Source organism: Rana temporaria, chromosome 4 (assembly GCF_905171775.1).
Source record: "Rana temporaria chromosome 4, aRanTem1.1, whole genome shotgun sequence".
Classification (NCBI taxonomy): domain Eukaryota; kingdom Metazoa; phylum Chordata; class Amphibia; order Anura; family Ranidae; genus Rana; species Rana temporaria.
The window spans coordinates 52336945-52352079 of record NC_053492.1 but is presented as its reverse complement, the minus strand read 5'-3'; the positions used below and the strand labels follow the sequence as shown (position 1 = coordinate 52352079).

Here is a 15135-nt window from a genome sequence, read left to right as displayed (position 1 = left end):
TAACAATCACGGAAGACCCGCACTGCATTTTTAGGTATTAAAAGGAAATGTATCGGAAATTCGCATTGTGCGATTTGTCATCTTAGCAGAGCGTTTTGAAATCACTGGCAGAATCATAGCAATTCTGCCCACAATTTAACACGCCCAGGTGTGAATGCAGTCTTATGCCGCATACACACGACTGTTATTTATGTCATGGAAAAAAAAAAAAGCTGAGTTAGGCTTACCGGTAACTCCTTTTCTGAGAGTCTTCCAGGACAGCCCATGAGACCTAGGGCTCCTCCTACCAGGACAGGAAACACGTTAACCCCCACCAGATAAAAGGGCGGTCCTCCAGGCCCCATGCCAGTCTTCTCGAGAACCGTAGGACTACCCTGAAAAACATATGCATTAATAACACATAACTTCCATACAACAAAACCGGGTGGGAATCCGGCTGTCCTGGAAGACTCTCAGAAAAGGAGTTACCGGTAAGCCTAACTCAGCTTTTCTCTCAAGCGTCTTCCAGGACAGCCCATGAGACGATGAGCCAGAACTTACCAGTCTAGGGTGGGACAACTGCCTGAAGGACCTTTCGACCAAACGCCTGATCTTGAGCTGATAGCAGATCCAGGCGATAATGCTTAATAAAGGTCGAGTAACTGGACCATGTGGCAGCTTTACAGATTTGTTCCGGTGAAGCACCAGCCCTCTCAGCCCAAGACGCAGCCAAAGCCCTTGTTGAATGCGCTGTAACAAAAGGTGTGGGAACTTCTCTGATTTTATAGGATTCTGAGATTGCCTGCTTGATCCATCTAGCCAAAGTGGCTTTAGATGCACCTTTACCTTTGTGTGTACCTGAAAATAGTACAAATAAAGCGTCTGTCTTCCTGAAGGTCTTGGTGACCTCTAAATATGCAAGAAGGGTTCTTCTTACATCCAAAAAACTAAATTTCTTTTCCTGATCACCCTGTGGTGAACTACAAAAGGATGGCAGTACAATGTCCTGTGATCTGTGAAATGTACTAGCTACCTTAGGCAAAAAACCTGGATCAGTTTTTAATACAACTCGATCCTCTAGAATCGTGAGGAAAGGCTCCCTCACTGATAAGGCCTGTAACTCGCTTACTCTACGAGCTGAGGTAATAGCTACTAAAAAAATTGTTTTTAAGGTAAGTAGCTTAACAGAAATATCCTCTAAAGGTTCAAAAGGAAACTCTACCAGAGTTTGAAGTACCAGGGACAGGTCCCAAGTTGGACAACTTCTTACCACTACCGGCCTGGCCCTTGAAATGGATTTAAAGAATCTAGCTACCGTGGGATTTTCCAAAAGAGAAAACTGGAGGAAAACGCTGATAGCTGCCGCCTGTACCTTCAAGGTACTAACTGAAAGACCCTTGTCGACACCCTCTTGAAAAAATTCCAAAATAGAAGGAACATCATGCGTTGATCTTTGGTTTTCAGACAACCATGAATTAAACTTTTTCCAAACTTTGGAATAAATGGCTCTAGTGACTGGTTTTCTGCAATTTACCAAGGTTTTAATCACCTTGTCCGAAAACCCCTGAGCCTTCAGTATCTTCTCTTCAGATACCAAGCTGTTAAGCTTAATGAAACCACCTGTGGGTGTGACACTGGACCCTGCGACAGCAAGTCCTCTCTGTTCTGAAGTCTCAGTGGAGGCTCCGAGACCAGAGACTGTAGCAGGGAAAACCATGGCCTCTTGGGCCAGAAGGGGGCGATCAAAATAAGGTCTGTCTCTTCTAGGAGAAACTTCCGGAGTACTTCCGGAATGAGTCTGATCGGCGGAAAGGCATAGCAAAGGTCGAAGGGCCATGGATTTGCTAGGGCATCTATCCCCAGAGATCGATCCCCTGGGTTTAGAGAAAAGAACTCCTCTGTCTTGCTGTTTTCCTGATTCGCGAACAAATCTGCTTCGGGATAACCCCATTTGTTGGTGACCTCCGCAAAGACTTCTGGATGAAGTGACCAATTGTCTCGCTCCACCCTGTGGCGACTGAGGTAGTCTGCCAGACTGTTTTGTGTCCCCTTCAGGTGCACTGCTGAAATTGAGCCTAGATTTACTTCTGCCCAGGACAACATTTCTTGTGCTATTCCTTGAAGAATTCGACTCCTCGTGCCTCCTTGTTTGTTGAGGTACGCCACTGTCGCAATGTTGTCTGACAGAATCTGGAGATTGTGACCCCTGATCTCCGATTGAAAGGCTTGCAGTGCTCTGTGAACCGCTAGGAGTTCCCTCTGGTTCGATGAAGCTCTTGCTTCCTTCAAGGACCATTTTCCCTGTGCGACCTGATCTTTGAGGTGGGCTCCCCATCCCCAGGCGCTTGCATCTGTCGTGATCCTCTTGGATATCGAGATGGACCATGGCAGGCCTTTTGTTAGGTGCAGATTCTTTCTCCACCACCACAAACTTCTCTTTACCTTGGTAGGTAACCAAACTTTTGACTCTAGGGACCTGGCGTCCCCATCCCAATTTTCCAGAAGGAATCTCTGCAATGGTCTCTGATGGAACCTTGCCCATGGTACCGCAGGGAAACACGAGGTCATGAGACCTACCGTCCTTGAAATTTCCCTCAGCGAGACCAACTGATTGGTCTGTAAGGCTGACACTGCTTGCACCATCTTGGAGACCTTTTCTTCTGGGAGAAAAACTTTTTGGACTACTGAGCAAAAGTCGTAACCCAGGTACTTCACCCTCTGGGCTGGAATTAGGGAAGATTTTTCCCTGTTTATCAGCCAGCCCAGGGACTGAAGAAAGTCTAGCACAGTCTGGAGATCTGCTAGTAATTTTTGGTGAGATTCTGCCACTATTAATAGGTCGTCCAGGTAAGGGATGATAGTTATCGCCTTTAACCTTAGTGGAGCCAGCGCCTCCCCCAATACCTTTGTGAAGATACGAGGGGATGAGGACAGACCGAAGGGGAGGGCCTGAAATTGAAAGTGTCTGATTTCCGTTCCCATTTTTACCGCTATTCTCAGGAATTTCTGGAAAGCTGGGTGGATCGGGACATGTAGGTAAGCATCCCTTAGATCCAATGTGGCCATAAAACAGTTTGGGTAAAGCAGATTCTTGATAGAGAACACTGTCTCCATCCTGAAGTGCTTGTACCTGATCGATCGATTTAGAGATCGAAGGTTCAGAATGAGCCGATACTTCCCTGACGGCTTTCTGATGACAAAAATGTGGGAATAAAACCCTTTGTTCTGATCTGACCGGGGAACAGGAATCAGGACTTTTTGGTCTAACAATTCTCCTACTTGGAGACCCAGAGCTCTTGCTTTCTCCCGATCTTTGGGAGGAGAGGTGATCAAAAGACGTTCTGGTGGCTGGCAGGAAAACTCTAGTCTGTACCCATTTGCCACCAGATCCAGGATGAAGGGACTTGAGGTGACAGCTGCCCATTGTGGGAGAAAGGCCTTCAATCTTCCCCCCACTGGCAGAAGCTGGTCATTGTGGTTTGGCGGGTTGCTGAGGTGTGTTAAATAAAACACCTCCTCTACCTTTGCATCCGGTCCAATGTTTCTTGGGCCTATTGTCCTTTTCTTTAGGACCCTGTTGCCATGGCAGGCCTTTGTTTTGGCCACGAAAAAATTTTCTTCCAGTCTGTTTTTTCTTTTCTGGAAAGGCCTTTTTCCTATCGGCCGTACGTTCCAGAGCTTCCTGCAGACCTGGGCCAAAAAGATGCTCCCCTGTCAGCGGCAGCGCACATAATCTTAATTTAGATGCTGCATCCCCAGACTATGTTTTAAGCCAAACACTTCTTCTGGCTGAGTTCACCAAAGCTGAAGTCCTGGCTGTCATCCTTACTGATTCTGCCGAAGAATCAGCTAAAAACCCCACGGCACTAAACAGGAGAGGAAAGGATTTTAAAATCTCTTCCCTAGAAGTACCTGCCAAAAGATGGGTTTGGATTTGTGTAAGCCATTCCTCCAAATTCCTGGCTACACAAGTGGAAGCTAAAGCTGGTTTGAGATTCCCCATAGTTGAATCCCAAGCTCTATGAAGAAGGACGTCACATTTTTTGTCCATAGGATCCTTAAGCGTACCCATGTCATCAAACGCCAGGTCCGAATTTTTTGAAACCTTTGAAAGAGGAGCATCTAACTTAGGGTTTTTGTTCCACGGTAGCGCTGCGTCCTCATCAAATGGAAACCGTCTTTTTAGGTTACCAGAAAAGAAAGGTTTTCTCTCTGGATTCTCCCACTCCAGTTTGATCGTATCAAGGAGGGAATCGTGCACTGGAAAGTTTTTACTTCTCTTTTTGTGCAACCCTTTGTACATAAGGTCATGTTTGGACATTTGTACCTCCTCCTCCTCCATTTCAAGGGTAGTATAGATGGCTTTTAACAAGTTATCCACATCTTCTAAAGACAGTTTAAACCTTGAGCCCTTAGAGGATACTCTATCCCTAGTCTCTGTATCTGACCCTGAGTCTTCCTGAGAAGAATGGGTAGATTTGGCTTCAGCCTCGGAGTCTTCACTCTCTACGCTCACCTGTGGGGTGCTAGCAACTGAAGCCTTTCTTTTTGAAGATGTACCCTGTTGGGGAGCCTGAATTTTGTCAATTAGATTTCTAAATGAACCAAAAGTAGAAACAAGCTCATCCCTGACCGAAGTCAACATTTTTTGACATGAGGTCACTGGGTCATCCTTCACTAAAGCATCTATACATGTGCGACAAACTGCTTTGTTCCAAGTGGAGCTCAGTTTGTTACCGCACACCGCACACTTTCTCTTATGTGGCTGCGCTTGGGATTTTTCCTGGGTCTTGCCCTGGAAGACATAAAATAAATAAATAAATAAATAAATAACCCCCATAAGTAACAAACCACAATAAATACTCCATCACCACGTGCAGGAGAAGGGAAAGTGTGTCCCCTAACACCAAATCCTATGATTGGGAGGGGGGGGGGGAAGAACACTCAGCAGGATAGCAAAAAAAGTCCATACTTAGAGCTTACCTGAGAGGTGCTGGTGTTGGAGGCTGCATCTGCCTGAGAAGGAACTGCAGGAGAATCCATGCCGCCCGACTGGTATTCTAACAGCCTGTGCTGCTTCTACCAGCGATCACCAGCCAGCCATTTAAAGCTACTTTTTCGCGCCGTTTTGGAGACTGGAACCGCGTCTCCGGCGCCCGATGATGACGTCATATGACCCGGAAGCGACCCCTCCGGATCTTCCTGTGGGCCAGCTTGGAGCGCAGAAGCCCCGCCCCTCCAGCGCCAGTGACTTCCTGGAATCCTAGCACGAGACAGCCATGCTGTGTGCGGGACCCGTCACCACCAAACGGCTGCAGCGTTTGCCAAGACGCTAGGGACCCGACGCCATCCCGGTCTTGGCCCTCTCCAGGCACAGAAAAAAAGAGCCGCAGATTACCACCTCTCCAGTGGACACTGCACATGGCACGGAGGTTAGTTTAAAAATGAACACATACCCCATAACAGCCGTTAGAGCCTCTGCTCATGAGACCTAGGGGACCAGGTTCCTTGAAACATGTTACCCCCCGTCCGGAGGAAACACTAATACTGGCATGGGGCCTGGAGGACCGCCCTTTTATCTGGTGGGGGTTAACGTGTTTCCTGTCCTGGTAGGAGGAGCCCTAGGTCTCATGGGCTGTCCTGGAAGACGCTTGAGAGAAAAACTGTTTTTCTCGACGCGATTCCTCTCAAGCCTGCCCTTCATACACACGATCGTGATAAAAAAATGCTTGCAGTGACGTACAACACGTACGACGGCACTTCCATTCGAATGGCGCCACCCTTTGGGCTGATTATGCTAATTTCCCGTCTCATAACTTGCTTCTGAGCATGTGTGTTTTTTCCCCCCTCGTTAAAGCATACACACAACCATTTTTCACGACAAGAAAAACGATGACGTGAAAAACGACGAGAAAAAATAGAGCAGGTTCGTCGAGACAAATGCTCTGGAGCCTACACACGTTTTTCACGACCAATTAAAAAAAAATTCTCATCATGAAAAACGGTCGTGTGTACGACGCATTATCCTCTGTGCTTATAGAAAAAGATGTGGAAGGGATAAAAATTGCGTCACTCTTGGAGAAAGCAGAGTCTCAATACCCCATCAACACATGGCCAGTCTGAGAGGTACAATGGGTGTAAATAGCCGTCTAAAGGAAACCTCTATTGAGGAAAAGCTGCTGCTATCAGTGGCGGCTGGTGCTCAAAATTTTTGGGGGGCGCAAATGAAAAAAAAAAAAACACAATTGCAGCCTCACTGTGCCCATCAAATGCAGCCACTGTGCCCATCAAATGCAGCCACTGTGCCCATCAAATGCAGCCACTGTGCCATGCCAAACGCAGCCACTGTGCCATCAATTGTCACCACTGTGCCATGCCATCAAATGCAGTCACTGTGCCATCAATTGTCACCACTGTGCCATGCCATCAAACACAGCCACTGTGCCATCAATTGTCACCACTGTGCCATGCCATCAAACGCAGTCACTGTGCCATGCCATCAAACACAGCCACTGTGCCATCAATTGTCACCAATGTGCCATGCCATCAAACGCAGCCACTGTGCCCATCAATTGTCGCCACTGCGCCCTTTAAGTGTCGCCACTGCGCCCTTTAAGTGTCACCACTGCGCCCTTTAAGTGTCACCACTGCGCCCTTTAAGTGTCACCACTGCGCCCTTTAAGTGTCACCACTGCGCCCTTTAAGTGTCACCACTGCGCCCTTTAAGTGTCACCACTGCGCCCTTTAAGTGTCACCACTGCGCCCTTTATGTGTCACCACTGCGCCCTTTAAGTGTCACCACTGCGCCCTTTAAGTGTCACCACTGCGCCCTTTAAGTGTCACCACTGCGCCCTTTAAGTGTCACCACTGCGCCCTTTAAGTGTCACCACTGCGCCCTGTAAAATGCCCCTCCCCCGCCCGGCACTTACCTTTCTGGGGGTCAGCCACCCTCCTTCCACGCCCCTCGATGTCTTCTCCCGCCCTCGATGACGCTTCAGCCAATCAGGTTACCAGAACTGGTGAACCTGATTGGCTGAGACGCCTGTCAGTCTTATCCAAGGAACGCACCGCCGGTACGTCCCTTGAGAAAAGAAAAAAAGGGGGGTTCCCCTGGGTGGACTTTTAAGGCACTGATAATATTTCAAAATATACAGGATATTGAGAGTAAAAAAGGTTTTATTCACAATTGAACATATTCATCCAAAAAAAGTTTAAATATTAAATTAAAATACAGAGTTCTAAAGATTGTCACCATATAGGTGAATACAAGAAGAACCTTCTTTACACCTGATGCGTTTCGGGATAACCTTCTTCAGGGTTGTGTAGAAAAGGACAATTAGTTCATCTGGAGCGTAAGAATACATAGAGTTAATTACATGCGTTTTTAGCATTATTAAATATATACAAAAAGTTATATACAAAAAGTTATACACACACACACACGTAATTGTTCACTTACGTATTTTAAAGGATGATGAATATTTAATTGGATACGTTTTAAAAGAATTGAAAATATACAGCACGCTGGGTTCAAACAATGGGGTTGCCAGTCAAAGAAGGGTATCAGGATGTACAATTAATGCAAGTTTTGGATGTTCATCCCATTAGGGAGAAATTATTCCAAAGATCAAGATGCCGGTGGATCAGCCAGAAGGGATATACTGGGACTGGATTGGAGGTCCCTAAAATTATAAAAGATAATAAATACCAATGATAGTTTGTACCCAAATAAGGCTAAATAGTACATATTATATAAATAGAGTAATAATTTGCTACAATAGCAGTTTATATGTTAATGAAAGGTTATATGTATATGTACCTGATTATATGAGATCCGCAGCAAACCTAATAATGTCCGCTGTCAAAGAGTACACTGAATTACTACAGGGATAGAAAAAGATATGACATTACTATAGGGATTTATCTAGCCTTAATTTTAACCTCTATTTTTAAAAAAAGTATTTGTAGAGCTATTTAAATTAATATTATATACAAAAAAAAAGGGAGGGGGCTAAATCAAATATATGCACTATATAATGATATTTTCTGTTTTATATTTGTTCATAGAGGATAACATAAACAAATAAGTTTAAATAACTAAATCCAAACTAGGGAGTATCCGAGCATAGAGGTGATGGTTTAGTAAACGTAAGAGCTATGATAGTGTTGCATAATATCATTAAAGCAGGTAATATTGACTTACTTGACAGGAGCAACATCACAGCTTGCCAACCCAGCAAAGAATGCTGGTGTGAAGGTGTGAGTGCTCTGTATTTATAGCAAGATCCTCCCATCAGCTATCACAGTTAACTGAAAACAGCTGACTGCAAGAGACAAAAGTAGTAAGGAACTCCTAATTAGTACCCTGAATAAGGTGGATGCGAGCATATGGGTAGTGGTTTAGTAAACCTGTAGAGACCATATCTATGGAAGTCCACTAGAGGGTAGTGTTGCATAGAGTCATTAAAGCAGATAATATAGACATGGGACTTACACCACAGCAAACAATGCTGCTATGGAGGTATTGGTGCTCTGTATTTATATCAAGTATCTCCCATTAATATTGCAGTAAACTGCAGACAGCTGGCTGCAAGAAACCAAAGTAGTAAGGAATACTAATTAATCCCCTGGATCTAGTGAAAAAAAAAAACCCTATCTGTAGAGATACACTAGAGCAGTGGTTCTCAACCTGGGGGTCGATAGATGATTTGCCAGGGGTCACCAAATCCTGGGCTGTTCCTGAAGCCGGCACCGCTCTCCCAGCCTTTTTGTTCCTGGAGCACACTGCCACACACTCAGCCTCTTTGCATCCGCCTATTCAGTTCACAGCATGGCTGGGTGGCAGAGAATAGAGGTCAGCTGACTGGTGAGGAATGTGAAGTGGGAGGGACTGAAGGAGACCCCATCTCCTGATTTTGGCATAGGTGTCACTGCTATGAGACACTACAAAGTCGGAGACACATTGACTAACACTACCTGTGATTATAGTTGCCATTAAAAGTCCCCACCACAGTTCTAAGATCAGCAGATGACCTTGATCAAGAGCACCTAAAGTTGGCTGATCAGAACTCCCACCAGCATTGCCACTCATTTCCCCAACCCCCCTAGGAGTAAGAGAAGGAATAAAAATAGAGAATACATGGAAGAGAGAGGAAAAGAGGGGAGGAACAAAAGAAAAAGGAAGAGGGAGAATAAGACAAAGAACAAGAAAGATGGCTAGAGAGAGGGATGGGGGGAAAAAAAACAAGAAATTAGGGTAGAGAGAGATAAAAGGGAAAGAAAGGAGACCAAAAAGAAAGAGTGGTAAATCCTAAAATGTACCATAAGGGGTTTTAATACTGTATGAGTGGAAGGGACTCAGGGAGCGATAAATGTCCGTGGGTTAGGGGCTCAAATTAATAGTCTTGCCTTGGGTGTTGACAACCCATGCTACAAAAATAATTTTACTGTTAGGGGTCCCCACAACTTAGGAAATTTTATCAAGGGGTCACGGCACTAGTAGGGTTGAGAACCACTGCACTAGAGGGTAGTATTGCACGATATCATTGAAGCAGGTAATATGGAAGTGAAACTTATTAAATGACCTCACACCATAACAATCCAACAAGGAATGCTGATGTAGAGGTGTAGGTATTCTATATTTATTCTATATTTATATCAAGTCCCCTGCATCAACTATCGCATATAATCGCAGACAGCTGACCGCAAGAAACTAAAATAGTAGGGAACTCCTAGTTAGTCCCCTGGACCTAGTGTGCGCGGCAAAGCCCCCACCGCGCATGCACTAGGTCATCGCGTCGGGGCAGCGTTACGCACACCACATCCACCGACACAATAAGCCTCAACTGCGGACTAAGTATATCTGCTAGGAGTGGCAAAATAGAGAGTATGGGCGGGGATGGAAGATCAACCCACAGAGTCTCTGGCGCCGCCCAGGTTCGAAGAACCGGCGGCTTTGTGTGCCGGGCAATCCCTTCGATCGACCACCACAAATAATCTAATAATAATAATAATAAAGCAAAGACAAGAGATAGTAATACCCAAATATGACATAACAGTTTAATCAATAATAAGAGTGTTCAATATAAAATTGACTGGCATACCCCATAGATGTTAAATAAGACCTAACTAGAAGATAGCAAGATTACATAGGCAGATACATTAATCATGAATTGTAAGTTATAAAAGATTTAATGGTATTAAAAGGCAAACCAGCAGATATTAATATTACACTTACATTAGTGGCTCATTTTTCTATGCCACCTGAGGAGAAACCATCCAGAAAAGGTTTAAAGCAAATAGCCTCATTTAAGCCTGGAGGCAATGTAGCATTTAACTGGAAGATCCATCTCAGTTCCATCTGGAGGAGGGTTTTATTCCGGTACGTCCCTTAGAGCCGCTGGCTCTTATAGGCACTTCCACAACCAGCTGCCGTTATTCAGGTGGCTGGCGCTCACCATCCGGCCATCTGAATAGTGGGCGGCAGTGGCGAAAATACAACCTGATTGGCTGAGACGCCTGTCAGTCTTATCCAAGGAACGCACCGCCGGTACATCCCTTAGAGCCGCTGGCTCTGATAGGCACTTCCACACAGCCAACCAGCTGCCGTTATTCAGGTGGCTGGCGCTCACCATCCGGCCATCTGAATAGTGGGCGGCAGTGGCGAAAATGCATAGATTCATGCAATGCATGAATCTATGTATTTCAGTGGCTGTGCGAGAGCCAGAGGGGGCGGCGCTGCGGCGCCCTCTATGGACGAACCGCCACTGGCTGCTATTATCACCATTTTCTTCCAAAAGTGTGTGTTCCCCAACGTTCATGCTGGCTTTGTGTCCTCTGTACTTTCTAAATATCTGTAAAAAGGAATATATGTTAATGCGCAATCTGAAGGTCGCATATCTCAGCGACTAATGTAACACAAAATAATAAATGTAACGAAAAAATTAAGTGTTATGAAATAAGATGTGTTAGATTTGGTCCCTTGGAGTTAACCAGTGAAAGTGATCTGAAAAGGAACAAACAACAGTATCATTGCACCAAACCCTCAACACTTGTGATAAATGGTCATTCAAGTCCATAAAAATACACAAAATTAAAAAGGTACTAATGAATGGTGAAAACTTGGAAGTCCACGTAAATAACAAAAGCAAAAAGTGAAGTCCACAAAAAGTGTAACACTATGGCGAATAGGTTGCAGATTTTCATTCAAACAGGCATGGAAATAGAGATGTTAATCTTCAAGTCTAGACGCTTCTTTCATATAAGGTAATTGAATGGCCGCTTACCGGAACAGATGGACCCCCATTACAGAGATTAAATCAGCTCAGCACACACAAGATGGTTCATCTGGCTCCAAACGTGGAAGTCAATCCCCAGCAGGAAAACAGCCTTTAGGCCTCGTACACACGGCCGAGGAACTCGACGTGCCAAACACGTCGAGTTCCTCGGCCAGTTCAGCCCTGAAGCCGCCGAGGACCTCGGCGGGCCGAGAGCTCCCATAGAACAACGAGGAAATAGAGAACATGTTCTCTATTTCCTCGCCGAGGTCCTCGTCGGCTTCCTCGGCCGAAAGTGTACACACGACCAGTTTCCTCGGCAGAATTCAGCCAGAAACTCGGTCGGAAGCTGAATTCTGCCGAGGAAACTGGTCGTGTGTACGGGGCCTAAGTCGTCTTCAAGTCATCTTCAAAGATGAATCACTGGGATCCTTGGTGCACATACACCATCTCCTCTCAGGACAGCAGAGGGGGCGTTCAGTAGACATGTGCATTCGTTTTCGTTAGAATGCATTTTCGTCCGAAAATCTGTTTTTTTCGTTATCGTTTTAACAAACGATAACGAAAGTGCAAGAAACGAAAACCGAAAGATCCGACATAAAAAATGCTTTATTTTCGTTTTCGTTGCGGTAAAAATTCGATATAGAGAGATTCGACATTATAGGGAAAAGATTCGACATCATAGAGAAAAGATTCGACATTATAGAGAAAAGATTCGACACTATACAAATAATAGATTCGACATTACAGAGAATAGATTTTGATTTATGAGAAAATAGATTCGACATTATAGAGAATAGATTCGACATTATTACTAGTCATACAACATTAGAATTCTTGTAGGCAGAATATTCGAACGGAAATGTACGAACCGGCGCAGCGCATTGACATTAGTAAATCAGCCCCTATGTCTCAGATATTATGCAAAGAATCTAAAATCAAATATATAGCAATGCACCAATGTAGAAACCATTTAAGTGCTCTTGAAAAAGAGATTGCGGAGAAAAAAAAGGAGAAAAACAGAAAAAAAAGGGAGGGAAGAAGGAGGGGGGGGGGTTTTCCCTTTGTTATTCACATGTTCTAAGTGGGTGATACTTCTACTTAGGCCTCAATAAAGCTCAGCCAAGAAATCCAGTAGCTTTGAGTCTTTAAATGTTAACCAGGCCAACCATACCCTTAACTTCTCCGTAGTATCCTTATTTTCAGCTACCAGTTCTTCCATACGCATAATGCCATTTGGAGTCTCGATCCACTCCATAAATGAAGGAGTGGTAGATGACTTCCAGTACCTAGGAATTAATTGTCTAACTGCTGAGACAAATAGACATAGAGGAGATTTCCTAACTCAAGGTAAAATTTGGGGTAAAAGAGGAAGAAGGGTCACTTCTGTAGAATTAGGAACTGACTCACCTGTAACTAGATTATAAAGATTTATTACACGTTCCCATAGTTTGTTAATAGGAGGGCAGGCCCACCAAACATGAAGAAAATCTTCCATAGAGACATGGCAGCAGCAGTACGATTCCGACTGAGACGGAATGATGTGGTATAAATTGACTGGAGTGCGGTACCATCTTGATAGCAGTTTAAAATGATGTTCCATAGGCCCCGTACACACGAGCAGCGGACCGTTTTCATCGGACATGTCTCCTGGCTGCTTTTGGTCTGATGTGTGTACACACCATCAGACCAAAATCCCCGCGGACAGAGAACGGGGTGACATAGAAGACACCGACGTTCTCAAACACGGAAGTGCAATGCTTCCATGCATGCGTCGAATCAATTTGACGCATGCGCGGGATTTCGGGACGCTGGTTACACGTCATAACCAGCGGACATGTCCGATTAGGTGTACTAACCATCGGACATGTCCGACGAACATGTTTCCAGCGGACAAGTTTCTTAGCTTGCTAAGAAACTTTTGTCTGCTGGAAACCTGTCCGCTAGGCCGTACACACGGTCGGACATGTCTGCGGAAACTGGTCCGTGGACCAGTTTCAGCTGACTTGTTCGACCATGTGTACGCGGCCTTAGTGTCACCAGCCATTGAAAATGTATGGGTATTATTAACATTTTTATCCAATTCCTCTTCCTGAATTGAAAAACCTAGTTCTATCATCCACTTTACCGTGTACGTGGGTAAACCTGGTGAATCTAGATTAGATAATATTTTATAGATCTTAGATATAGAGTGGGTTGGGGATATGCACAATTGCTCGAATTCTGTGAGGCCTCGTACACACGACCGGACATGTCCGCTGAAACTGGTCCGCCGACCAGTGTCAGCGGACAGATCCGATCGTGTGTACAGGCTAGCGGACAGATTTTCAGCGGACAAATGTTTCTTAGCATGCTAAGAAACATGTCCGCTGGGAAGCTGTCCGGCGGACATGTCCACTGGTTAGTACGTCTAACCAGCGGACAGAAATCCTGCGCATGCGTCAAATTGATTCGACGCATGCGTGGAAGCATTGAACTCGCGCGATAGAGAACGTCGGTGTCGTCTACGTCACCGCGTTCTCTGTCTGCGCGGATTTCGGTTTGATGGTGTGTACAGCCATCAGACCGAAATCTCCCAGCGGACATGTCCGATGAAAACGGTCCGGCGGACCGCTTTCATCTGACTGTCCACTCGTCTGTACGGGGCCTAAGCGGTCGATGGATGGTAGTTTTCAGTGCCGGAGATAAAGTAGAAACACTGTGGGGCAGATTCAGATAGATCTGCGGATCTTTAGATCCGCTAGATCTACCTGGTTTACGATCCGCCGGTGCAATTTAGCGAGGCAAGTGCATGATTCATAAAGCACTTACCTCGCAAACTGCACCGTCGGATCCTATCTCCCCCCGGCGGAATGCAAATTCCGCGGCTAGGGGGAGTGTACAATTTAAATCAGGCGCGTTCCCGCGCCGATTTAACTGCGCATGCGCCGGGGCGAAAAAGCCCAGTGCGCATGCTCCAAATGACGTCGCTACGACGTCATTGTTTGCGGCGGTACGCAAACGACGTAGAAAATGTAAAAATCGGCGCGGGAACGTCGGCCATACTTAACATTAGCTACCCCTCATAGAAGCAGGGGTAGCTATCCGCCGGAAAAACCCGAACGCAAACGACGTAGAAAACGAGCGACGGGCGGGCGTACGGACGTGAATCGGCGGTTTTCCTCATTTGCATATGCGACGGGTAAAAAATTGCGACGACACCTAGCGGCCGGCGGGAGATTACAGCCTAAGATTCGACTGGTGTAAGTCACTTACACCAGTCGGATCCAAGGAAGATCTATGCGGAACTGATTCTTATGAATCAGTCGCATAGCTCCGACGGTGGGATCTCACAGATCCGACCGTCGGGTCTCACAGATACGACGGCGGATCAGGAGATCCGCCGGCGTATCTCTATCTGAATCTGCCCCTGTAACTGCAAATAGAGAAACCAGGGGCTTCTCGTCTGACCGTGTGTAGTTTGAAAATTTGAAAATGTAATGAATACATTTTTTTAAATCGTATGCCTAATTTTTGGCCAGAAAGATTTATCCCAGCTTAGAATAGCGTGTGGATGAAGACCAATAGGGAGAGAAGGATTATCTAATAATGGTGTAAGAGGACATGGGATAGAAGATATTGAAAATAAATGTAAATAATTATGCCAACACTCTATAACTGTATAAGTGATCAGTGGCCAGGAGGAGCACTGTCCTATATCTTTCAGAGAGATCCACAGGGCGGCTTTAGGATATAGTTTGGAAGAATCCATTTCTAGTTGGACCCACTGTTTATCGTGGGAAGGATGGAACCAGTCTAGAATACAGGAAAATATGGCTGCCTTGTAATAACGCTCGACATCTAGTAGAGCGGTGCCTCCGCGTGCTTTTGATCGGCAAAG

The 15135-nt window shown here is 45.4% G+C and overlaps 1 protein-coding gene across 1 annotated transcript; it reads right to left on the bottom strand.

Moving 5' to 3' along the window:
• Positions 1–269: 269 nt before the first annotated feature.
• Positions 270–2701, bottom strand: LOC120936210. The gene is made up of 2 exons (XM_040348398.1): positions 541–2701; positions 270–374 (listed from the first exon to the last, which is right to left on the bottom strand). The coding sequence occupies exon 1, from the start codon at positions 2519–2521 to the stop codon at positions 545–547; it is 1977 nt and encodes a 658-aa protein (XP_040204332.1). The 5' UTR covers positions 2522–2701; the 3' UTR covers positions 270–374; positions 541–544.
• Between the last annotated feature and the right edge of the window lie 12434 nt (positions 2702–15135).